Below are 25,734 nucleotides of genomic sequence, written 5' to 3'. Positions count from 1 at the left end.
TAAGATTTCCTCTGGTTCTACATTTATTTTTACTACATCCCAGAGTTCTACATAAGTTGACAGTTTTTGTCAGCGTATTAGTTGTTTTTTGTGGAGAGACAGAACCATGGAATTACCTACTCTGCCATATTTTGGTGATGTCCCTCGATAAATATAGTTGATGTAAACTTTTTGAAGTCTTTTTTTTAATTTAAATTCTTTATTGTTTAAAGTATTACATGAGTCTCCTTTTTCCCCCATTGACTTCTCCCACCCCCCAGCACATGCCCTCACCCCCCTACTGTCTGTGTCCATTGGTTATGCTCATATGCATACATACAAGCCCTTTGGTTGATCTCTTACTCCTTCACCCCCGCCTTCCTTCATAGGTTGGATAGTCTGTTCAATGCTTCTATGTGTCCAGTTTTATTTTTGTTCATCAGTTTATGTTGTTCATTATATTCCACACATGAGTGAGATCATATGATATTTATCTTTCTCTGACTGGCTTATTTTGCGTAGCATAATGCTCTCCAGTTCCATCCATGGTATTGCAAATGGTAAGAATTCCTTCTTTTTTACAGCAGCGTAGTATTCCATTGTGTAGATGTACCACAGTTTTCTAATCCATTCATCTACTGATGGGCACTTAGGCTGTTTCCAGATCTTAGCTATGGTGAATTATGCTGCTATGAACACAGGGTGCATATATCCTTTCTGATTGGTGTTTCTATTTTCTTGGGATATATTCCTACAAGTGGGATTACTGGGTCAAATGGAAGTTCCATTTTTAATTTTTTTGGGAAACTCTATACTGTTTCCCACAGTGGCTGTGCCTGATTAGTTTCCAGAGTTCTTATAAAGTTGATGTTGACTTGACCAGTTTACTTGCTGCTTTTGTGAAGGGAAAGACTTTTGGTGTTTCCTACTCTGACATTTTCACTGATATCACACAAACATAAGAATTCAAAATCTGGGCAAATTTTCCATTATAGCAATATTTTTAATCCTCACCTGAGGATATGTTTTTATTGATTTAAGAGAGAGAGGAAAGGAGAGGGAGAGAGAGAGAGAGAGAGAGAGAGAGAGAGAGAGAGAGAGAGAGAGAATCATCAACGAACGATCGGTTGCCTCCAGTACATGACCTGACCAGGGGTTGAACCTGCAACCTAGGCATGTGCCCTGAGCAGGAATCAAACTCATTCCTTTTGGTGTATGGGATGATGCTCCAATCAGTTGAGCCACCTGGCTAGGGCCCCATCTTAGTATTTTATTCAACCAGAGAATCATTGCTGGAAGGAGACAATGTCTGGCCACTTTGACTTCTACATTGGCCTATTCTAGGCTCTCAGCTATAGCATTTTCGTTGGAGGAAGCTGTATATTAAAGAAGATAGGCCTTGCCCACCCGGCCAGTGTGGCTAAGTGGGTTGAGTGTCCTCCCATGCACCAAGAGGTTGCTGCCTCGATTCCTGGATCAGGGCATATGCTTGGGTTGTGGATGCAAATCCCAGTAAGGGGTGTATAGGAAGCAGCTGATTGATGTTTCCCTATCATAGATATTTCTATCTCCTCTTCCTTCCCTTCTCCCTCTCTCTAAAAAAAAATCAATAAAGGCATATTAAAAAAAAGAAGATAGACCTTATTAAAGTGACCTGTGGCAGTTCTATTTGAGCAATCTCTACATTTTTCTAAAAGTTTGGTTATTTAGCTTTTCTTCTCTTCCTCTTGCTTTTCTTTTCCATTAGCATATTTTCTTCCGTGTAATTTTCTGTTTGCTCTGATTTTTTTTTTGCAGGTAACACGCATGTTAATTTTATTATTAAAAAATTAAGCCTTTTCTAAAACAGGTTTTTAGCCCGGCCAGTGTGGCTCAGTGGTTGAGCATAGACTTATGAACCAGAAAGTCAGCTTAATTCCAGGTCAGCGCACATGCCCAGCTTAGGGGCTCAATCCCCAGTGTGGGACTGCAGGAGACAGCCAATCAATGATTATCTTTCATCATTGATTTTTCTATCTCTCCCTCTCCCTTCCTCTCAAAATCAATTAAAATATATCTAAATAAATAAGTAGGTTTTTAAAAAGTGAGAGGGAAAAGATTCAAGCTTACATGGAACAGTTATATTTTCCAATTGTCTTTTTACCTGGTGATAATATAAATAATTTTAGTATTGCTTTATTTTATTGCAGAGTTCTAAAATTGATAGATTAATAATTTTTCTGCCATTCTTTAGGTCATGGTGGTCATACATACCTGAAAGAATGATTCTGGTGGGTTGGGCTAATATTCAGTAAGTGCTTTTCAATTTACAATCTATTGAAGTTATATTTAACCCAATGATATATTTTTTTAAGTTTGTTTTTTCATGGATCCTAGGTTTAGAATAAGCCAACAAGATTCAGAGTATTTTTTCTTTTCCCAGATATTTTCAGTAAAATCCTATTTCCTCCCATAATTACATACACACTCACATACTAGTACACAGACATACTCATATAAGCATACTTTTCTATAATGAAAAATTACCTCAAGAACATATTTCTGTCTTTGCTCTACATTCAGGTCCATTTCTGTGTGACTAAGTCAAAAGCAAATTTAACTTCAGCTTCCGTTGCCTTGGCTGAGAGTTACAGTTGGATATTACTGTTCAAAGCTGCACTGTAGAGAAGCAACATTCCTAGGAAAATTATCCTAATGAGGGGGGGGGGTCATCCTAGGAACAAATAGCAGAAAGTGACAAGGATAAAGTTAATATCAATTTCTAGAAATTGAAACTGAAATAAAATCTTGCATTTTTGTTCTTTTCTTCTGGCAGAAGTAGAGCTTTCTTAATCATAATAAAATAGAAATTAAATGCTTTCTGCTGTTCTTTGCTCTGGAAAACATGATGCATTTGTTCCTTATTAACTACCCATTTGTGCACATTTACTGACACTTTGATTAGCCTGTCATAACATATTAGAAACTCTCAACCTAAAAAAAAATCAATCTTTTTAAAAATTTATCTTTATTTTTGAAAGTATTACAGATGTCCCCTTCCCCCCCCCCCCTCATTGACCCCTTCCCCCCACTGTTCCTGCCCTCCAGGCCTTCACCACGCTATTGCCTGTGTCCATGGATTATGCATATATGCATATCAATTTTTGATAAATCTCTTCCCATCCCCTCTCCCGGAAACCATCAATCTTGACTCACTAGAATAATGATAAAATCTACTAGAGCACCAGGAAGAACTATCCTGTTTTACAGCTGTTGGAATTTATTTAAATGGGAAAAAAGATATTGCTAAATTGGCATTCAATAGAAGTACAGAGTTTATGCAGCACAAATGTATGCTTTTGATTCTTTACATGGGCTGGACTTAACTTTACGAAGTGTAGTATATGTAAAAATTGGACAGATATGCCAAGTTTTGTGTATAGTCATGTTCTCTCACTTAACCATGAATGTTGTGACCCCTTTGTAGTGGGAATTGGAGAAACTGCCAATTTTGTAGGCTGTGCCTTTGCCCTAGCAACCCCTCGGTGCACTAAGTATATGTCAGGCAAGCAGAAGTTTTATCTGGTACTTCTGTTAGCATCATCATAGTTTTACTCCAGCTTCCTCATTCTTATTTTTTAAATATATATTTTTATTGATTTCAGAGAGAGGAAGGTAGAGGGAGAAAGAGGTAGAAACATCAATGATGAGAGAGAATCATTGATGGACTGCCTCCTGCATGCCCCCTACTGGGGATCAAGCCTGCAACCTGGTTAAGTGTCCTGACAGGGAATAAAACCTTGACCTCCTGGTTCATAGGTCAACGCTCAATCACTGAGCCATACTGGCTGGGCGTCTCATTCTTATTTTAATTCTTATACTATTAGTTCTGATAGTATTTTATTTCTGTTGAGACTGATCTTTTACTTTCCTTGTATCTTTCTTTACTTAGGAGTAAATTTAATTTTTAGAGTGTTCAAAAGATACTATATATTTCAGTGAATATTTGCCCAGGTATAAAGCCCACCAACTATAACATTGCTTAAATTGTTACTTCTGCAATAATTTTTCTTTAGTTTAATTTGTCTGCCTTATATGCCTTTGCTGCTTCTTTGTTCCTAGGAGCTTCCCAGTGAATTAAATTAACAACCATTTCTTATTCCCTATTGAAACACTAAAAAAAAATCTATGTGGTGTAAGAAAGTTGTAATGAACTGGTCATTTTTACCACTTTTCCAAGAACTGTCTAGCTTAATTCTTGAGAAAGAATTCTAAGTTTATTTACCTTTTATCTGTTTCTCCATAATTCAGTGTTATGATCTTACTATTTGAATGGATAATTCAATATGCATGGGAACATGGGCTTCATCCTAATTATTCAGGGCTCTGTAATAATGGTGGTCTATACCCAACACGGGGAGAAGAGTTCTACCTAGTTGCAGACGGCAGAGAAACAGAAATATTCAGATACTGATTTAAAAACTAGAACATAATTTCTGGTTAAAAATCACTTTTTGATTTTTATTTTAAAATTATATAATAACAAGTTAGACTATGACCAAATGTGGTTTATTCCAGGGATGAGGGTGATTAGAGGTAAGAAAATTTATCATCATAATCTATTATATCACTAAATTAAAGGAGAAAGCCCTATGATCACATAGATAAATAGTGAAAAGGAATTTGAAAAATAAGTTATCAGGAATTCCTAATAAAAACTCTAGGTAAAATAAGAATAGGGGGAAAATTAACAAAAATTAACTCAAAATGGATAAAAGACTGAAAGAATAAATTACATAGAAGGAAACAGATACTAAACTTATGAACCTTGTTGCTGCTGCTGCTTAAAGACCTGGGAAAATGCTGTTTTGTGTTGCTTCTGCCAAGTAGTATGACCGCTATCAACAGCTAGGAACCACTTTATGCTATTTTTTAAAAACCTGGACTTTACAGGAGGTATACATTTTGAATCCCAAGCTCATGTGAAAGGAGGCTTGTAGTTACAAATCCTCACAGGGAAACCCTTTTTCTGCCTTCCCAGATCCCAGGTCATCTCCCTATGCTAGTGAATTTTTGTCCAGATTTTTGTTTAGTTTATCCTTATCTATGGTGTAGTCCTTTGAGAGTCTCAACTTTCTATAGGCGCATAAGTTCCAAAACCCCTGCCTTACTTAGTCCCAAGGCTTTTTCCCCTGCCTCTACATTGCCATCAAAACCTAAGCACCTGTATAAAAACAATCCCGTTTACCATTGCACCAAAAAAATTAAGCTACCTAGGAATAAACTTAACTAAAGAGGTAAAAGACCTCTACTCAGAAAACTACAGGACGTTGAAAAAAGATATAGAGGAAGACATAAACAGATGGAAGAACATACCGTGTTCATGGATTGGTAGAATCAACATCATTAAAATGTCCATACTACCCAAAGCAATCTATAAATTCAATGCACTTCCCATTAAAATACCAACGGCATACTTCAGAGATCTAGAACGAACTCTCCAAAAATTCATCTGGAATAAAAAAAGACCCCGAATAGCTGCAGCAATCCTGAAAAAGAACAAAGTAGGTGGGATCTCAATACCAGATATCAAGTTGTATTACAAAGCCACTGTTCTCAAAACTGCCTGGTACTGGCACAAGAATAGGCATATAGATCAATGGAATAGAATAGAGACCCCAGAAATCGGCCCGAACCAATATGCTCAATTAACATTTGACAAAGGAGGCAAGAACATACAATGGAGCCAAGATAGTCTCTTCAATAAATGGTGCTGGGAAAATTGGACAGATATATGCAAGAAAATGAAACTAGACCACCAACTTACACCATACACAAAAATAAACTCAAAATGGATAAAGGACTTAAATGTACGACGGGAAACCATAAAAATTCTAGAAGAATCCAAAGGCAACAAAATCTCAGACATATGCCGAAGCAATTTCTTCACTGATACAGCTCCTAGGGCACTTGAAACTAAAGAAAAAATGAACAAATGGGACTACATCAAAATAAAAAGCTTCTGCACAGCAAAAGAAACCATCAACAAAACAACGAGAAAACCCACTGTGTGGGAAAACATATTTGCCAATGACATATCTGATAAGGGCCTAATCTCCAAAATTTATAGGGAACTCATACAACTTAACAAAAGAAAGATAAACAATCCAATCAAAAAATGGGCAAAGGACCTAAATAGACACCTTTCAAAAGAGGACATCCAGAAAGCCAAGAGACATATGAAAACATGCTCAAAGTCACTAATCATCCGAGAGATGCAAATCAAAACAGCAATGAGGTACCATCTCACACCTGTCAGACTGGCTATCATCAACAAATCAACAAACGACAAGTGCTGGAGAGGATGTGGAGAAAAAGGAACACTTGTGCACTGCTGGTGGGAATGCAGACTGGTGCAGCCACTATGGAAGACAGTATGGAGTTTCCTTAAAAAACTGAAAATGGAACTCCCATTTGACCCTGTGATCCCACTTCTAGGAATATATCCCAAGAAACCAGAAACACCAATCAGAAAGGATATATGCACCCCTATGTTCATAGCAGCACAATTCACCATAGCTAAGATCTGGAAACAGCCTAAGTGCCCATCAGTAGATGAATGGATTAGAAAACTGTGGTACATCTACACGATGGAATACTATGCTGCTGTAAAAAGGAAGGAACTCTTACCATTTGCAACGTCATGGATGGAACTGGAGAGCATTATGCTAAGTGAAATAAGCCAGTCAATAAAGGAAAAATACCACATGATCTCACTCATTCATGGACAATAGAGACCATTATAAACTTTTGAACAATAATAGATACAGAGGCAGAGCTGCCTCAAACAGATTGTCAAACTGCAGCGGGAAGGCCGGGGAGGGTTGGGGGGCAGGAGGTAGGGGGGTAAGAGATCAACTAAAGGACTTGTATGCATGCATATAAGCATAACCAATGGACATAAGACACGGGGTGATAGGGGAGGCTAGGGGACTGTCTAGGGCGGGGGGATAAAATGGATACATATGTAATACCCTTTGCAATACTTTAAGCAATAAAAAAAAAATTTAAAAAGCAAAAAAAAAAAAAAAAAAACCTAAGCACCTGCCGTGGCCGGTTTGGCAGCGGATAGAGCGTCGGCCTGTGGACTGAGGGGTCCCGGGTTTGATTCCGGTCAAGGGCATGTACCTTGGTTGTGGGCACATCCCCAGTGGGGGGTGTGCGGGAGGCAGCTGATCGATGTTTCTCTCTCATCAGTGTTTCTAACTATCTCTCTCCCTTCCTCTCTGTAAAAAATCAATAAAATATATTTAAAAAAAAAAAAAAACCTAAGCACCTGCCCTAGCCTGTTTGGCTCAGTGGATAGAGCGTCGGCTTGCGTACTAAAGGGTCCCAGGTTCAATTCCTGCCAAGGGCACATGCTTGGGTTGCAGGCTTGATTCTGAGCCCCCCCCCCCCCCCGAGTAGGGGGTGTGCAGGAGGCAGCCAATCAATGATTCTCTCTCATCATTCATGTTTCTCTCTATCTCTCTCCCTTCGTCTCTGAAATCAATGAAAAATTTTTTTTAAAAAACACCAAACCTAAGCACCTTACTTAATAGATAATCAAGCCACCTGGACCCCACAATCAGAGCAGCTAAGACTTCTAACCCTGAATAAAAGTTCTGGTTTTCCACTTTTCATTTTGTGTTTGGACTCATAGTGATTTCCTTTACTTACCTGAAAACTCATCTGTACATTTAAAAGGACATTATATTTTATTCTAAATTTTTAAGTGTTTTGTACTGTGGAAGGATTTTTAAGTTATTTTGGTCACTAAATTACTGGAAATACACATCATATGTTATTTTTAAAGGAAAATAATCATAGGATGGCGGGCAGAATTGGCTTAGACATTAATTCTTTATTTAAAAGACCATCTCCCTTTCTTTCATAGAAGAGTGTAAGTGGATTTTTTCTGCCCTATTTAATCATCTTTAAACTATTTTTGCTTGTCTAAAAAAAGGAAACAAAATTGTCAACTTACCAGTTATCTTAGGTCTGCTGCCTCTTTTACTTTTATTTTTTATCCTAATCTTGGCACATTTGGCAGAATACCAGCTTTGGTGCCAGGTTTCTTTGTGTGTGTGTACACATTTAGTTTTATTGTAACAAAGCAACTTGTACACTTTTAACGTTTAAAACTGAGCATTATCTTTTCTTTCCAGTGAAACAAAAAGAAACTTTAAAAATAAACAGAACAAAATTACAATAGAGAAATGCCAATTCTGAATAAGATCCTACAGGTTATGCTGATTCTCCCATCGAGTGGCAAGGCTCAAGTCATCATTAGGAGAGAATTTTATTTTAAAAGTGCCATCTTAGACTGCAAGGATGTCCGTTAAACATCACAATTAACATGCCAAAGGAGAAGCCATGTTGTCAAAATGCCCACTTAACCCACCCAAACATCTCAAACCCACCCTTTGCTGACCTTCTATAACCCCCCCTTTTAAAGTTTTTTTTTTCTTTTTTTAAACAAGAGAAAGTAGACAGATATATGTTGGTAAATGCTAACTGTCCATATTCACATAGAGACACAGTATAATCTCTGAGCCCAATATACAGAGAAAGGAGGAAAGAGCTAGAATTCTATGCACTACTACCCAGGGGCCTAGCCACCTCCAGCTCCCAGCAGAGCTAAGGGAGCAGAAGGTTTTTCTTTTTTCCCACAGAGCACGGTGGTGTTGATTCCATCAAGTTTTTCTTGAGACAGGAAGGGATAACAATGAATTTGGAACTAGAAAGGGGCAAAGATTCTTTCCCCACTGTATTTGGCTCAAGGTACATCCTCCCCAAATAAGGTGAGAACCATGGTGTAAAAGAGACCTCAAAAACAGGGCGACTGAGCACAAGAAGGGGCGGGGGGGAGAAAAAGAAAAAAAAAAAAAAAAGACTGCAACTTGCTTCCAGGGACTGGAGAAAATTAAAAAAGGTTGGAATCCATCAGTGTTCATTAGTCATCTTCTCCTTCATCTTCCTCTCCTTCTTCCCCTTCATCATCACCTTCATCTTCTTCACCTTCATCCTCATCCCCTTCTTCATCAATATCTTCCAACCCTTCCTCTTCTTCATCATCATCATCTTCTTCTCCTTCCCCTTCTTCATCATCCATGTCAGGAACCAAGTCGTACTGTAATGGATTTGGCCAAATGTCATCTTTGATGACTTCTCCCAACTCATCTGCAGCTGCATCAGAATGGTCAGTGAACCAGGTAAAGAAGCGTTCCGGTTCCTCATGCTGTCTCTTCCTGCTGACTTTATTCTGTGTTTGACTTGAATGTTTCGTCAAATCCTTTCCAGATTTCCATTTGATTTCAGCGGACTTTGAGATGGATCACCACTCTCATTCAGAGTAAACTCTTTGGAGAGAACTTTATTTTTGAAGTAAGGATTTTCATCAAAATAAAAATCTATTCTGTAACCTGATTTAATATCTTCAAATTATGTCACTTCAACTCTTGTCAAATAATGCAGCGCCTCTTCATCCTCTTCCCCAAGCAGTGCAGACACCTGTGGATGGCTGACAAATGTTGTTACCCCCAAATTTGGGATTTTGGCGATCAATTCTGACCTCTTCTGAAAAAATGGTTGGCGGAGTTTTTTATATTTCTGTTCTACTTTCAAAATCTCCTCACTGGCTTGTTCATTAAGTCTGTCTATTTCATTTTGTACTTCATCAATATGTTCAATCGCTTCTTGCTGTTATTTTTCTGAGGTCTCACGGGCCCGTCGTGGTTGGAGTTGAGCTCCTTTTTACCGACATTGGCCGCCGGTGGTGCTGCTCCGCGGTGGGGGGGAGGGCGGGGGGAGCAGGGAAGGGGAGAGAAGGGAAGGCGAAGGGGGCGGGCAGCGGCTTCCCCTCACGCCCAACGCGCGCGGGCGCGCTCGCTCTGTCCGGCCGCCTCCTCCCGCGCCGCTCGTTCTCCCTCCCTCTGCCTTGCGCGCCCTCGCTGCCTGACGAGGAGGGAGAGGCTGGGGCAGCCGGCCGGCCCGGCTACAGCTTACGGAGGGGAGGCGGCGGCGGGCGGGCCAGCGGCTGGGCTCCTTCACTCACGCTCCGCGATCCAGCTCGCTGCCTGTTCTCCGGCGCCAGGTTTCTGGAAAAGGACTTTTTTTTAAAAGGACTATAGTGAGTGTGAGGAGAAAGATGAACCTTACAGATAGATAGATAGATAGATAGATAGATAGATAGATAGATAGATAGATAGATAGATAGATAGATGATAGATAGATGGATGATAGATAGATATAGATATATATAGATATATATAGATATAGAGATATATCTATTTATATTATATATAATGGATGAGTCATTTTTAATATGAGAAAATTGATGAGATTAATGATTCTCAACTTTTTTGGTGAGCTCTTCTACAAAAATAAAAGGTGCTTGGCATGCTTCTTAGAAAGAAAAGGGTAATTTATTTCCTTTCACACATTTCAGGAGCAAATTAATATAATCTGGATACAGAACAGGTTGTAAATGGGTGAATCGTCAATGGCTAGTCATCCTCGTATTTTCCCTCTTACTCCTCTTGTTTAGTCATCAAAACCTAGCCCATCAACCTTGGAATTACATTTCTACCTTAAAAGTTTATCAGGTCTTTACTTCCAGTCTTCTCCTTTTTCAGTCCTGGGCACTGATGTGATTGTAATCTTCCTAAAACACAGGCTTAAAATACTTTAGAGGTACCCCACCACCTTTAAAATAAAATTCAAAGCCCTTAGCATGGCATAACTAAAAATGCATCTACTTTGTGATTCTCATTTCCAGAGATTCTCCAGCATCTACTTGCATTTAAATTCCACCAGATTGCCAGGAAAATAGTTAATGAAAATATTATTGATGAGTTTGCTTCCATTGAAATCCAGGAAAGTAAAATTTAATAAATTTTGATTTTGGTATAGATAAAATATTTATCTTTAATGCTGTGAGTTTTAATCTATCTACTTTTCAATTTTTCAAAAGATTTTCCATCTGCTTTAATGTTCTAGAAAAAAGTTATATGTATATAACTTTGTATATGGCGACCACATTTTTCCTTTTGTCAAGGGTACATGCTCCAGTATGGCTTGGTGTGGCATTTAGAATTTTGATATTTTCTTCATCATGGATTTTTGAATTATTTTTATTTTTAAATATTACATTAAAATTTTATATTTCTGGATTTTTTAATTTTTGGCATATCCTTAAATTTTGCACACAAGGTGAGTGCCTTACTCAACCCACCCCTATCCCAGCCCTGCTTGATTGAGGTCCTTAGAAATGAGTAATCTATTTGATTCTGCAAGTATTGTAGTTAAAATATGGGGCTTTTATTTTTGGAAGTGGTTTCCATCAAACCTTTCCACTTTTTAGTACAGAGTTCAGAGTTCTGAAGTGGGGAGAATTTTCTTTTATTTTTAAAAGAATATTTAATTTTTGAGTAGGTAATACATTCATGATTCAGAAGTCAAAAGGCATAAAGAAAAGATACGTAGTAAAAAACCAAAAAAGTCTCCCTCCCTCCCCTTCCCCTAGATCATCCAGTTCCTCTCCCCAGAGGAAACTAATGCTAACAATATCCTTCAAGAAATAATGTATGGCCCTGGCTGGTTTGGCTCAGTGGATAGTGTCAGCCTGCAGACTGAAGGGTCCTGGGTTCGATTCTGGTCAAGGGCACATGCCCGGGTTGCCAGCTTGATCCAAAGTAGGGGGCATGTAGGAGGCGGCCAATCAATGATTCTCATCATTGATGTTTCTATCTCTCTCCCTCTCCCTTCCTCTCTGAAATCAATAAAAATAAAAAGAGATAATGTATGCTTATTCGAGCAAATGTGTACATGTATTTTAATCATCCCATGTATGTCTTGAATCTTGCTGTTTTAGTTTAACAATTTGTATTGGAGCTCATTCCATATCAGTATATTAAGAGGTTTCTCACTCTTTTCTGTTGTTTCTTGGTATCTCACTGTAGTAACATTATCTAACCAATATCCTAATGAGAGGCAGTTGTTTCCAGTTCCTTTCTACCATAAACAACGCTGCAGTGAATAACCTTGTTTATATGTCATTTTGTCCATGTGAGTACATCTGTAGGATGAATTCCTGGAAGTCAATTTCTGGAACAGAAGCTTTGTACATCTATATTTTGGTAGATATTGCTAAACTGCCGTCTGTAGTGGTGGTACCAACTTACACTCCCATCAGTAATGTAATAGTGTCTCTTTCCTTAAACCCACACACAACAGTACAGTGGGGCCTTGACTTACCAGTGTCCCGACTAACGAGTTTTTTGAGATACCATTGAGTTGACAGAGTAATTTGAGTTAACGAGCTCCTTAACGAGCTCAGTCTCAGAACAAATTAAACTTGTAAGTCAAAGCCTCACTGTATCATATTTTGCTTTGTCAGTCTAATACATGAGATATTTTAGTGTAGGTTTCTTTTTTCTTTTTATTTATTGATTTGAGAGAGAGAAATAGAAACATCGATTTGTTGTCCCACTTATTTATGCATTCATTGGTTGATATCTGTGAACTGAACCCAAAACCTTGGTGTTCTTAGTGTATCGGAACGAATCTCCAACCAAATGACCTACTCAGCCAGGGCTGTTTTTTTCCTTTAATCCTCACTGAGGATATGTTTTTATTGTTTGTTTGGTGTTTGTTGTTGTTTGTTGTTGCTTTTTTAGAGAAAGAGAGGGAGGCAGGGAGAAGAGAGAGAGCGAGAAAGAGAGAGATAAAAGAGAAGCATTGAGCGTTGCCTCCAGTGAGTGCCGGACCAGGGATGAGCGGAGATCAGATCCGCAACCCTCTGGTGTTCAGGACTATGCTCCAACCAACTGAGCCACAGGGCTAGGGCTCAGTGTAGGGTTTTTTCTTCTTCTGTTAAACAAGCATATTTTCACATGTTCAAGATCCATTTGTATTTTCATTTCTTTGAACTGCCTTCTCTGTATCAATTGCTTATTTTTCTATTGAATGATTGGTCTTTAATTGTTGATTTGTAGGTGCCCTTTATATAATGAGGAAATTAGTCATTTATAGAAGTTTTAAATATGTGTTCCCATTTGTTGTTTTTCTTTTAACTTTGCTTACGGAAGTTTTGCTGTTTAGGATTTTTTATGTAGACAAAACTAAGAACCATTTATTTTATGGTTTCTGAGTTTTGTGGGAAGTCCGAAGCTTAATGAAAGCCCAGTCTGGAATAAAGACCGTGGGATCTTGGTAATCACCATAGCAGGGAGAAAGGGAATGTGAATCAGAGGTGACTGGAGAATTTTGTAAAATTCAGTAACTTTTGCAATTTCTTCATATTTATTCTGTGTTGTCACATGTCTATTTTCACATAGTGATTCAAAACAAAACCCTAAACATCCTACAGGCCTATGTGTTTGTCTCAAATAGGAAGAATGAGGTGAGTAAGAATAATAGTAAATCTAATTAATGGGAAGAACCCCGCAGTGCTGGCAGCTTTAAGAAGAAAAGAAAGCATCCTTAGGACCTTCCTAAGGGAAAGAAAAAGAAGAAAGTGCTTGAAAAACAGGGGTCAGCTCTTTTGGCCTGGTGGCGTATCCAGCCACACAATGATGAGGAAGGATGGCTGTTTAGAAAGAGAGTTAGGCAGTGTTGGTGGTTTCCTTTGTAGTGACAAGGTACATCTAGCAATATTGTAATGTTAGACTTTTAATTTAAACAACACTGGCTTAGTACACAATTCAGTCATGTTATGTCGCAAATGGTTTAAGCCAGCGGTCAGCAAACTCATTAGTCAACAGAGCCAAATATCAACAGTACAACGATTGAAATTTCTTTTGAGAGCCAAATGTTTTTTTAAAAAATTATATATTTTTTAAATATATTTTTTATTGATTAAGATATTACATATGTGTCCTTATCCCCACCCCCCGCTCATGCCCTCACCCCCCCCCCCCGTTGTCCGTGTCCATTGGTTAGGCCTATATGCTTGCATATAAGTCCTTTGGTTGATCTCTCCCCCGTAGCCCCACCCTCAGTTACCTTCCCTCCAAGGCCCGACAGTCCAATCAATTCCTCTGTCTCTGGATCAGTCCTTGTTCATCAGTGTATGTTGATCATTATATTCCACAAATGAGTATTGATTTTTTACAGAGAGGAAGGGAGAGGGATAGAGAGTTAGAAACATCGATGAGAGAGAAACACCGATCAGCTGCCTCCTGCACACCCCCTACTGGGGATGTGCCCGCAATCAAGGTACATGCCCTTGGCCAGAATCGAACCCGGGACCCTTCAGTCTGCAGGCCGATGGAGAGTCAAATTTTTTAAACTTAAACTATATATGTAGGTACATTGTTATTAACTTAATTTGGGTACTCCTAAGGCTTATGAAGAGCCACACTCAAGGGGCCAAAGAGCCGCATGTGGCTCTCGAGCCGCAGTTTGCCGACCACAGGTTTCAGCCTTAAGAAGTTAACTATAGGTCTGAAGTACAGTTTAACAAATATTTCTGAGTCCCTGGATCCCCCACTGTTTCCTTTTTTCCTTTCCACTCTTTTCTCCTTTACTTAATAAAGTAGGGTGTTAAAAATCAAGTGACATTTTATCTTTTGTTTCCCTCTTGGCTTGTTTCTAAAACTTCCAATTAAAACTTATAGAACATTGTATTTGTGAATAATCTTTTAAATATTTCTGACTTAGGGGTATGCTTATGTTCCTTAAATTAGGCTACAATAAACAACTCCAGGGGTTACCTAGACACTGGAGCTATAGAACTGGGGAGAGCCATTTATGTCATTCCCTCTCTGCAGCCCATTCAACATGATTAGTTCAGCTATCTTCCTTACAGTCACTTTTGCTGCTCTGAATCCCACAGTATTCTGTCATTGGCACATTTTTCTATACCCTACCTCCTTTTCTATCATGTTTTACTCCCTTACCACTTTATTCCAGATTTCTCTCACAGCTCCCCTATATTCCTAATGTCTCCTCCTGTCCATCCCCACTTCCACTATCTGAACTGAATCCTCCAAATGTTCCTGCCTGGATTAGGGAAATATTATTACTATTATTTCTCTGCTTTTATCCAGATGCTAAAGTGATCTTTCTAAATGTATGTATGGGGTAAGGGGGACTTGCATTTAAGTAATTCTATATTGTTTGAAAGTTTTAAAACGCGTGTAGTACTTTTTTCATTAAAAAAGTGCAAATATCATTGTCATTCAACTGTTTAAAATACTCCTATAGTTTCCATTGATTGTAAGATAAAACTAAAAGTTATTTTTTAAAATATGTTTTTATTGATTTTAGAGAAGAAGGGAGAGGGAGAGAGAGAAAAACACCGATTGCCTGCCACCTGATGAGGACAGCCCACAACTTGGGCATGTACCCAGACCAGGAATTGAACCAGTGACCTCTCAGTACATGGGATGATGCCCATCTAACTGATCCAGAGTGCAAAACTCAAAATTCATATTATTATATGCTCCATTAACTGTGCCACTTCATCAATTAATCAGCTTCATTAGGTGGCTTCTTGCTTTTCTCTTGTTCTCCCAGATGAGTCTGCCAGGATTATCAAAGATGCTCAGTTCTGAATAATAATAATAATAGCACCAATTAAAGCATCTATATAGTCTTCCAAGCATTTTACATGTGATTTCATTTTTCAACTGTGTAAGGTAGGCATTACATTTCAGTTTTATAGAGAAACTGAGGATCAAAGAGGTTAAGTGATCCTCAGTTTCCCTAAGGTCACGTAGGTGTTGGCAGAGTCAGAATTTGAACACAGTTCTGCTTAGCTTTAAAACTTACATTCTTTCCACTATACCAGTGGGCAAACTGCGGCTCGCGAGCCACATGCGGCTCTTTGGCCCCTTAAGTGTGGCTCTTCCTAAGCCTTAGGAGCACCCTAATTAAGTTAATAACAATGTACCTACCTATATAGTTTAAGTTTAAAAAATTTGTCTCTCAAAAGAAATTTCAGTCGTTGTACTGTTGATATTTGGCTGTTGACTAATGAGTTTGCCGACCACTGCACTATACCATCCCATCTCTGGAATGAAATGTTCTGGTCATTCTAGCTCTACCTTTTAAGGAAACATTACTTCCTGTCCTATATAATAAAAACCCAGTGACTAAACAGTGGAACAGGGGTCCTCAAACTACGGCCCGGGGGCCACATGCAAATACAAATATTGTATTTGTTCCCGTTTTGTTTTTTTTACTTCAAAATAAGATGTGCACTGTGCATAGGAATTTGTTCATAGTTTTTTTTAAAACTATAGTCCAGGAGCTCCAGTGGCGCAATCGGTTAGCGCGCGGTACTTATAAAACTATAGTCCAGCCCTCCAATGGTCTGAGGGACAGTGAACTGGCCCCCAGTTTAAAAAGTTTGAGGACCCCTGCTGAGTGGAACAACCAGAACGACCAGCCAGTTGCTATGACAAGCACTGACCACCAGGGGGCAGACGCTCAACACAGGAGCTGCCCCATGGTGGTCAGTGTGCTACCACAGTGGGAGCACCGGTCCGCTGACCAGGAGGAGCAGCTGCTCCCTCTGCGAACCCCGGGCTGACTGGCAGGAACCTGGGCTGTGATGGTTGCCTCCTCACCCCAGGCTCCTCCTCCTCGCTCCCTGCTGCCTCCTCTGGATGCCTGCAGGCCATGCAGTGCTGCCTCAGGGCTCACAGAGCTGACCCTGAAGGCTGGGAAGTGGGTCCCTGACCGCTGTGGAACTGAGGCCTACTCCGCTGCCTCTCAGTGCTATTGTCCCTGGGCCCAACCCCGACTGGGTCCCCTGGAGAGGCGAGTGCTCCAGCTCCACAGAAGATGCCGGACCAGGGAGCAGCCACTCAGAGGGCTGGTCCACAGCTGCTTGGCTGACCGGGATGAGCAGCGCTCCCACAGCAGGCAGATCCCGCAGGCCATGCCCCCACCAGTGCACAAATCCCGTGCACCGGGCCTCTAGTCTATCAGTGGTTCTCAATCTTTCTAATGCCATGACCCTTTAATACAGTTCCTCATGTTGTGGTGACCTCCAACCATAAAATTATTTTCGTTGCTACTTCATAACTAATTTTGCTACTGTTATGAATCATAATGTAAATATCTGATATGCAGGATGTATTTTCATTGTTCGCGACCCACAGGTTGAGAACCGCTGCTTTAAACATCAGGAGGCAATTTGGTATAGTAGTTCTGACCATGAGCTCTAGAATCAAACTGCCTGGGTTCAAATTCCAGCCCTACAATTTATTAGCTGTGTAACCTTGAATAAGTTTCTTTCTCTGAGCCTTGGCTTCTCAATCTATAACATGGGCATGATAATAATAGTTCCTCTCTCATAGAATCATAATTTTTAAAAAGATGGCCTACGTAAAATAATTAGTATGGGAAATAGTATACTCTCAATAAAGCAGACCAATTATTATCATATTGCTGATACATATCAAAATTCTTTTTTTAAGCATCATTTTCATTATTGATAGTAATACAGATGTCCCCCCTTTTTTCTCCCCCTTGCCCCCACCACCCATGGTCCCTCCCCCAAGCAGCTGGCCCCCGATCGGCCCCCCCACTCCATTTGGGACTGCTGACCCACCACCCACAGCCCCTCTCCCCACCCAGCTCCACTCCCAATTGCCCCCCCCCCCCAATCAGGGATGGGGCTGGCTGGCCAACCTCCCATGGCCCTTCTCCCAGCCACTGACCCCCGATTGATTCCCCCATTTGGGGGTGGGGCCAGCAGGCCTACCACCCACAGCCCCTCCCCCATGCTGGCCCAGGCCTGATCAGGCCCTGATTGGGACAAGCAGGCTGGCCAACTTCCTACTGTCTCCTCCTCCTGACAGGCCTGGCCCCAATCCACCCTGAATGGGACTGGGCCCAACTGGACCCCACCTGTGCATGAATTCATGCATGGGGCCTCTAATAATATAATCCTATATAATAAAAAGGTAATATGCAAATTGACCATCTCACCCTCACACAAGATGGCTGCCCCCATGTGGTCAAAAGATGGCTGTCACAAGATGGCCGGCGGCGGGGGGCAGTTGTGGGCGACCAGGCCAGCAGAGGAGGGCAGTTGGGGGGGACCAGGCCTGAATGGGGAGGGCAGTTAGGGGTGACCAGGCCGGCAGGGGAGGGCAGTTGGGGGCAACCAGGCTGGCAGGGGAGTGGTTAGGGGGTGATCAGACCGGCAAGCAGAAGCGATTAGGGGTAATCAGGCAGGCAGGCAGGCTAGCGGTTGAGAGCCAGCAGTCCCGGATTGTGAGAGAGATGTCTGACTGTGGGATTGGGCCTAAACCAGCAGTTGGACATCCCCCAAGGGGTCCTAGATTGGAAAGGGTGCAGGCTGGGCTGAAGGACACCTCTCCCCGCCCCTGTGCACGAATTTCATGTACCGGGCCTCTAGTAAAAAGAATAAGGAAGAATAAGAAGGAAATAACAAAAGGACCTTTTCTTTATGACCTGAGGTTTTACATGAACACACTAAATTTTGTAGGAGCATATTGACACAAAGTGTATGGAAGGTAACTACCCTAAAAACCTGATATTTTCTGGACCTCAAAATGGCATTATTCTTACTACTTTGCTGCTGCTATTTCTTTCCCATGTACATGTTCTCCACACAACAGCCAGACCCTCCTAAATCTTAAGTTAAATCACATCACTTTTTTGCTTAAAATCCCCAAATGGCTCCCCATCTTGCTGGGTAAAATCCAAGTCCTTGCAAGAGCCTACAATACCCTACATGATCACTGCACATCCCTGCCCCACCTCCCAGCCCCAATCCATTTCAAGAATATCTCAGATTTTCTTACCATTCTCCTTACTTCACCCCAGCCATACTGACCACTGTTCTACCTTAGCTTCACCGCATGCAGCTCCCACTCTGGGGCTTTTGGACTTGCATCACTTCTACCTAAAATGTTTTTCTCCTAGAAGCCTATATGGCTTGGACACTTAATTCATGCAAGTCTCTGCTGAAATGCCATTGTCCCAATGAGGCTTTCTCTAACCATCTTATCTCAAATATCAACACCCCATGGACATTCCCCAACACCGTTTACTCTGCTTTTTCTCCAATAGCACTCAATAATTAATATATTTATGTGTTTATTGCCTATCTCCCCTCACTAGAACATAAGTTCCACATGGACAGGGACTTTGCTTTTGTGCACTGCTGAATTCCGGGCACAAAGTAAGCACTTCGATGTTTGTTGAATTGTTTTAATCAGAAAATTTTCAAATTCCTTGTTATGCCTATAAGCAGGAAAGCTAAAAGGACTTGAGGCTTCTAGAAATATATTATTTCCCCAACTATCATGGATTTGCACTAGAGGCACCAAACAAGTAGTTCCAACTAGACTCCAATCTACTAGGATTTGAAGTAAGAGGGGAATCCAATCAATATAACCTCTTCTACTACACTCAGGGTGACTGCCAGCACTGAATTCTTTCCCTCCCCATTTCTCCTCAAGGTTCTCTCTCTTTTTTTTTTTTCCACAAAAAGGTCAGGGATCCCTGGGCTACTGTGCTATAACTTACACAGAGCAGGTACCCAGACTGAAACCAGTCTTGGAACCAGTACATACCCAATCTCTCCAGGGTGCAGGCGAAAACCTGAATAGAAAGCCTTCTCAATCACACAGTTGAATCTTGTAGAAGCTTTTATTTCAATGACCAAAAAATTGCAGTAAATAGAATCTATACTGATTGATTGACATTAGACATGCACCTCTACATGAAACTGCTGTTAGTTTTTGACAGGCCTAAATCTTTACAACTTATTTAGGCCCATCTTTGAATTTCTTTGACCCTGATATACAGGATCAGTTAAATTCTTCCTCATGGCACTTTAGTAATGAGAATTACGTTCACTGGCTAGATTCCTTTATAACTAAAGGCCTCTAGATACTCAGGCTGCCTGTACTACCTACCTCGAGACCATACTTTATATAGATACTTAAGTAAATCACAGTATAAGGAAGGGAGATAATTTAGAAAGCTGAATTATATTATATGAATATTCTATAGATTTTTTCCCAGCACTGATGGTCAAAACACTAGTTAAGTACCAAATAACTCTTCCCCCATTGCCACCCTTTCTCAGACACCAAGATGTGTATCAATGTCCCTACGCATCTGAAATGAATCCACAAATGACAGATTTTATCCATGTGGTCCCACTATCAAATTATAAAAAGCAGTTCCACTATCCAAATTATACAAAGCAGTTAATGGGACGTTCAGAAAAACATAGTCCCACATACAGTGATATGCATCTAAGAAGGTTTTCCATTCATCTGCCAACTATTTTCACAAGATTAACATTAAAAAAGCACAACCAAATACACATATAACCCTCAAGCCCCAAGCACACAAAAATATTGGTCTTTGTTCATTCTCAGATGACCAGGTACTTCCAGAGTGCCAAAGGTGGGAGCCAATCCCCCTGCAGCCTTTTCTTCAACCACTCTTGAACTACCTTCCTTTTTCCAAAAAGGTAATGCTGAAATCAGTCAGAAAGGCTTTCTGAGAAGACTGGCTTGGATTTCTGGGTCTGTTCCAGTCGATTCAAGATGAATTGGCTTGTATCAATGAAGCGTTCAACGCAGTTCACAAAACAGGCCTCAGCCCGACTGTCCAACTTTGGCCCAGGCTTGTCCATGCACTTCTCCTGGTCAGGAGGACAAGATAAGAATCACAAAGGGAACTTGGGAAAAAAGGAAAGGGGACTAACTTCTTGTTGTTTAAAGGAAACACCTCACCTAAAACAGTATCTGATGTGTTAATAATAGTTCACACTTGGCAGCAGCTTACTTTGTGGTGAGAAATTTTCTACAGTCTTACATCAAATTCTTATAACCCTACAGAATAGGTACTATTATTAATCCTCGCATTATAAAGAGGGGAACTGTGGCACAGAGATATTTTGCCTAACATCATAGTACCATAAAATTGTAGAGCTGAGATTATTAAAAAACTAGAAAAATGGTAAAATATAAGTTAATTAATCCTTCACTGAATTTGGTTATAACTCCACAATGCCAACTGTATTAAATGCCTTTAAATTTACTGCAGAATAAAAGGGTAAAAGGATAAATCATTGCAGCAAGACACCATAAAAAAACCTACCAAAGGGAAAAAAAAGGTCTATGACCTGAGATTCTGTAACCTTGTCTACTTAAGCCAGAGGTTCTTGAGTCCAATATGAATAGTAAATTGCATGAATTTTCCTAAAACTTACAGAGTCTTGGAGGAGTACTTAATCATACCCAACACTGGACCAAATACAATGAATCACATTTTTTTAAAAGAATCAAAGCACTGCTCCAAGGCAGACAGGAGTTAGGTAAGCATTTGTCAAGGGTCAGAGTCCAACAATACTGCAAGTTTATGGGAAAAGGACTAGGAAACCGTTGAGTGTATATAGTTCAAGTTAAGCAGTTCAAATGAATTTGGTCATTATTCTATGCTCTGTACACAAGCCTCAAAACCTCTGCTTCCGAAAAATTACCCTTGGCCTCTGAAGTCTATGGATTTTGTATATCATGGCTGGGCAGTTATGCTGTTGTTGGCAGCCAGAGAACAGTTTGATCCCAAGGCGCAAATGCCTTCACCCTTTTGCCAAAGTCCCCTCACAGGACATATTCAATTCCTCAACCTTCAGACCCAAAACGGCTTGGTATTACACAACAATGCAAGAAAAGGGCCAAGTAAGTGTGGAGAGATTACACCACTTTTATAGGTAGTGGGCTAGAGTCATTCATTTCCCACAGAGGAAGGTTAGAGAAACTGGGTAATCAAGGTAAACCCTGGAACAGGACTCGAGGTTCCAAAAATAAGACCCCAGTATGGAGGGGCTGTCATCAGTCTTGCTGGCCTAAAGTGCTGGTTGGAACGGCGGCATAAGTCTTCTATGATCCCCGGTTCTTCGCACCAACAAAGCCTAGGTCCGGAGTGACAGTCCCCTAAAAAGCGGAGTCACTTTTTCTCCCATCCGGCTCGGCCCGTGGAATATAAGGAAACCAAGGGGTGCTGTCGGGTGCTCCCCCTCCCCGAATTCCGGACATCGCGGCGAGTCCCACGGGGCAAGGACAAGGGGAAAGTAAGTAAGGTGGCCAGGTCCCAGCCCCAGGCTCCTCACCCAACAAAGTTCCGTCATCTGGTGCACCAGCTGCTGGAAGCGCTGCTTCTGAGTCTCCACCTCGATGAAATGCTGCAGCTGCGGGTCCACTGAGCCCAAACCCGCCGCGGAGGAATTCGAAGAGGAATCCATCCCAGCCCGGCCACGCGCGCCGAAACGAACTCCGCACCAACTCGCCGACCTTCACGTGTCTCCGCGACGGAACCGGAACCACAACCCGCTGCCTTGGGGACCGCCTCTCCCGTGAGCGCACTGAGCTCGCGCGAGCTCTCCTCGCGGGCCCCGCCCCCTGCGGGGCGTTCCTCCCGGCAACCCCAGCGCCCCACTCTAATTGGCTCCTCCGGGCCCAGCTCCTCCCCCTCGCGCGCGCTGCGAACCCACCCCCGTCCCCTGCCCTCCGCCCTCTCTAGGCGCTCCTCCCGCGCGCGCGACCACGCCCCTCCCGCTCCCGGCGCTGCTCCCGGCCGCCTTTGCGCCCTTCTTCGGCCCTGCCTGCTGACTGAGGTCCCAGGTCTTGCATCCCAGCGCCAAGACGCTGTGCAGACATTGTTCCGAAAAAATAAAAATAAAGTAAAAAAGGAAATTACTTCAGACTACCTGGCCTGTTTCAGCCCCTACAACCCCGCCTGCTTCCAAATTGGCCCCGGCTTTCCCAACTACCTTGTTAGTGCCCGGCAGGGATTGCTCGGCCCATCTCTTAGCCATCTGGGCCCGCGGCTCTAATTTGATGGTTGCCCCCTCCTGACAGGGAAAAAAGGATCCAAGAGAATTCGGCTCCAATTGTAAGCGTTATCCCGATAACATTACATGCCTACTGTGTGCAAGGCACTGTAATTTTTAGCTTGTTAGTTTGATTCAGAGGCAGAATTTTCCAACAGCCAGAGGGGTTAAATGCCTAGGATCCTGTCGAATTCTCAAGGTAGGAATATGCCAAACCAAATGCTGCACAATAGTTTTCTGGAACACTGAGAGTTAGGGTGTTTCAGGGAGGCTGCATGACTAATCGAGAGAGCAAAAAACCTTCATGCTTTCCAGTAATTTTATTTTATGAAAACACCCCTCCCATTTTTATGACACAGTTACATTTTTGCCAAATTCGGCCTCCCTCCCAGCAAGCTCTAATGCATACCCAAAAGAGCTGTTGGACCCCTCGTGAGGCTATTTACACCCTTCCCTCCCCAAAAACTGTTTCCATCCCAGATTCAGTCTGTCTTAATACTCTTGGGAAATTTCTTCTCTGGGGGACAGTACCAGGCACCATAATTCCTTGGCCTTTGCTCAGAAGGTATTATCCCAGGGAATCAAAGAAGAGAGGCAGCCCTAGATGTAGAGAGGGGCCTTTGTGTATTCAGCCAGAGCACAAAGGCTCCAGGGCCTGCAGCTTTGGTTTGCCTCGAGAAAGTGAAATTGGAGTTTGTGGAGGAGAGTAGAACTAGGAAGCTTATTGGTGAGCTCAGGATTCTTCATCCATGACATCTAGAATGTTGCTCAGAAGAACTTTGAAAGTGGGACGTTCATCTGCTTTCTAAAACCAAAGAAAAAGTAAAGTATTATAATGAGTTAAAATCCAGAATTCAAGGGAAATGCAATGAGTGTGCAGCAAATGTTTATTAAGTATATACTATCTGCCCAGAAATATACCCTGTCGAGACAGAAAAGATAAAGGAAAAGAAATAGTAGCACTCTATAAAATACTCGTGCACTATCCGTTGGGTTATTAATGTGATGAGGTCAATTTGCAAACCAAACTAACATACTGATTAAAACAGGGCAAATTCATTACATAATTATACACCAATGCATTATTATTTTGCATCCTCAACTGAAAAAATGGTTATCAAATTTAAGTGGTTGATAGAACTAAAATCCTATAACCTTTGGTAATTTTTAGTTGGGTTTCAAACACTGTTTCTATTATCTCGTAGTCAAAAGTAACAAGGAATTTTAACATTTTGAAACCATGGACTGCATCACTGGGCAGGGATCCTGAGCACCTGAGACTTACTGTCTTGTCTAGACTATTGTCATGGTCCACAAGCCCCTGAGGTATTTAGTGATTCCGGGCATAGTCATACCACAAAGGTCTCAATTCATCAAAACCAAAGTGCCATCAATTTCTTGTTCCTATGAGTCAGTGGTTCTCAAACCTAGCTGAGTATCAGAATTTCCTGGGAAGTTTAAAAAGATATTTCTGGGTTCCACTCCAGATATACCTCATCAGAATTTCTGCAGATAAGGCCCAGTCATCTGTACTTTTAAGAGTTCTCCAAGGATTCTGATGTGCATCCAGTTTGGAGACTACCACTTTAAACAGGCTGTAGGGAAAGTGCCTCTCTGAAACTGTTAACTAACAGAGTGAGGGTAACCTAGTTGGGAGGGAGCATAGCCAGTCACCTTTAATCCTGCATGGCACAGGAGATAGAAGGGAAATGTCTTCAAGCGGTTCTCCATACTTTCTTTGTGATCCAAGTCATTTGTTGAAGGAAAACTTGCCATGCTCTTATCCAGATCTCCAATTTTCACCCCACCAAGAGGGCTTTAGATCAGTGATGGCGAACCCTTTGAGCTCGGCGTGTCAGCATTTTGAAAAACCCTAACTTAACTCTGGTGCCGTGTCACATATAGGAATTTTTTGATATTTGCAACCACAGTAAAACAAAGACTTATATTTTTGATATTTATTTTATATATTTAAATGCCATTTAACAAAGAAAAATCAACCAAAAAAAATGAGTTCGCATGTCACCTCTGACATGCATGTCATAGGTTCGCCATCACTGCTCTAGATTCACATATGTGCTTGTTGGACACTGTCTATTCTTCTCTGTTTCTAGTAGGGCAGAACTAAGAGGTTTAGGTTGCCAAATTAAGGTTGCCAAGGATCTACTGAAAAGTGGAGAAGGCACCTCTGGAAGAACCAAAGGTGAGAGCAGCAAAGCATTTTAGTAATAATGGGACAGGCCCTTTATTTTCAAAACTAGTGGCCCTGTGCACAAAATTTGTGCAGGGAAGGGGGTTCCCACACCCTTACCAACCGGGGAACCCTTGGGGGACATCTGGGACCACTGGCTCCTAACTGCTCATCTGCCTGCCTGCCTGACCGCCCCGAACTTCCTCTGCCTGCCTGCCTGATTGCCCCTAATCCCTCTGCTGCCTGCCTTATCGCCCCTAACATCTCTGCCTGCCTGCCTGACCGCCCCTAACTACCTCTGCCTGCCGGCCTGATCTTTCCCCCAACTGCCCTCCCCTGCTGGCCTGATCAGCACTAATGGCCTCTGCCTTGGCCCTCACCACCATGGCTTTGTCCAGAAGGAAGTCTGATGTCCAGAAGATGGCCAGTTGACCCGGTCTAATTAGCATATTACCCTTTTAGTAGTATAGATAGATTATATAAGATAGGGTTGCTTAAATGCGGGGGAGCCTTTTTCAGCAGGAGATGCTCTTGGCAGACAAAAATACATACCCCCTATATCTGGACTGATAGCCAGTCATATGCACTATACTGCTGGTCATTAAAATATTGAACCACTTTCTTACACCTTACACCAAACAGCTGTTCCCCTTAAAACCCCTCCTCAGCGCCCACCTTAGGTTCTGCCTTCACAGTTTACCCAGATTAG

The 25,734-nt window shown here is 41.5% G+C and overlaps 2 protein-coding genes and 1 pseudogene across 3 annotated transcripts in view; all 3 read right to left on the bottom strand.

Annotated features, from left to right (window-relative positions):
• Positions 1–8,822: 8,822 nt before the first annotated feature.
• LOC132223506 (protein SET-like) lies at positions 8,823–14,847 on the bottom strand (annotated as a pseudogene).
• Positions 14,848–19,616: 4,769 nt separating this feature from the next.
• On the bottom strand, positions 19,617–22,349 carry TIMM8A (translocase of inner mitochondrial membrane 8A). The gene is made up of 2 exons (XM_059680549.1): positions 22,115–22,349; positions 19,617–20,644 (listed from the first exon to the last, which is right to left on the bottom strand). Exons 1-2 carry the CDS (start codon positions 22,244–22,246, stop codon positions 20,483–20,485), a joined length of 294 nt encoding a protein of 97 aa, XP_059536532.1. The 5' UTR covers positions 22,247–22,349; the 3' UTR covers positions 19,617–20,482.
• Positions 22,350–23,098: 749 nt separating this feature from the next.
• The window catches only part of BTK (Bruton tyrosine kinase), a 32,547-nt gene continuing 29,911 nt past the window's right edge, over positions 23,099–25,734 (bottom strand). Inside the window, exon 18 of one of the 2 annotated variants that reach the window (XM_059679025.1) lies at positions 23,099–23,639. In XM_059679025.1, coding sequence (XP_059535008.1) covers positions 23,568–23,639 — 72 coding nt within the window. In that variant the 3' untranslated portion in view covers positions 23,099–23,567. The remainder of the gene's footprint in view (positions 23,640–25,734) is intronic. The other variant, XM_059679024.1, reaches the window with a different exon arrangement.

This window comes from Myotis daubentonii, chromosome X, assembly GCF_963259705.1.
Source record: "Myotis daubentonii chromosome X, mMyoDau2.1, whole genome shotgun sequence".
In the NCBI taxonomy this organism is placed as follows: Eukaryota; Metazoa; Chordata; class Mammalia; order Chiroptera; family Vespertilionidae; genus Myotis; species Myotis daubentonii.
This window is presented reverse-complemented; position numbering and strand designations above follow the sequence as displayed.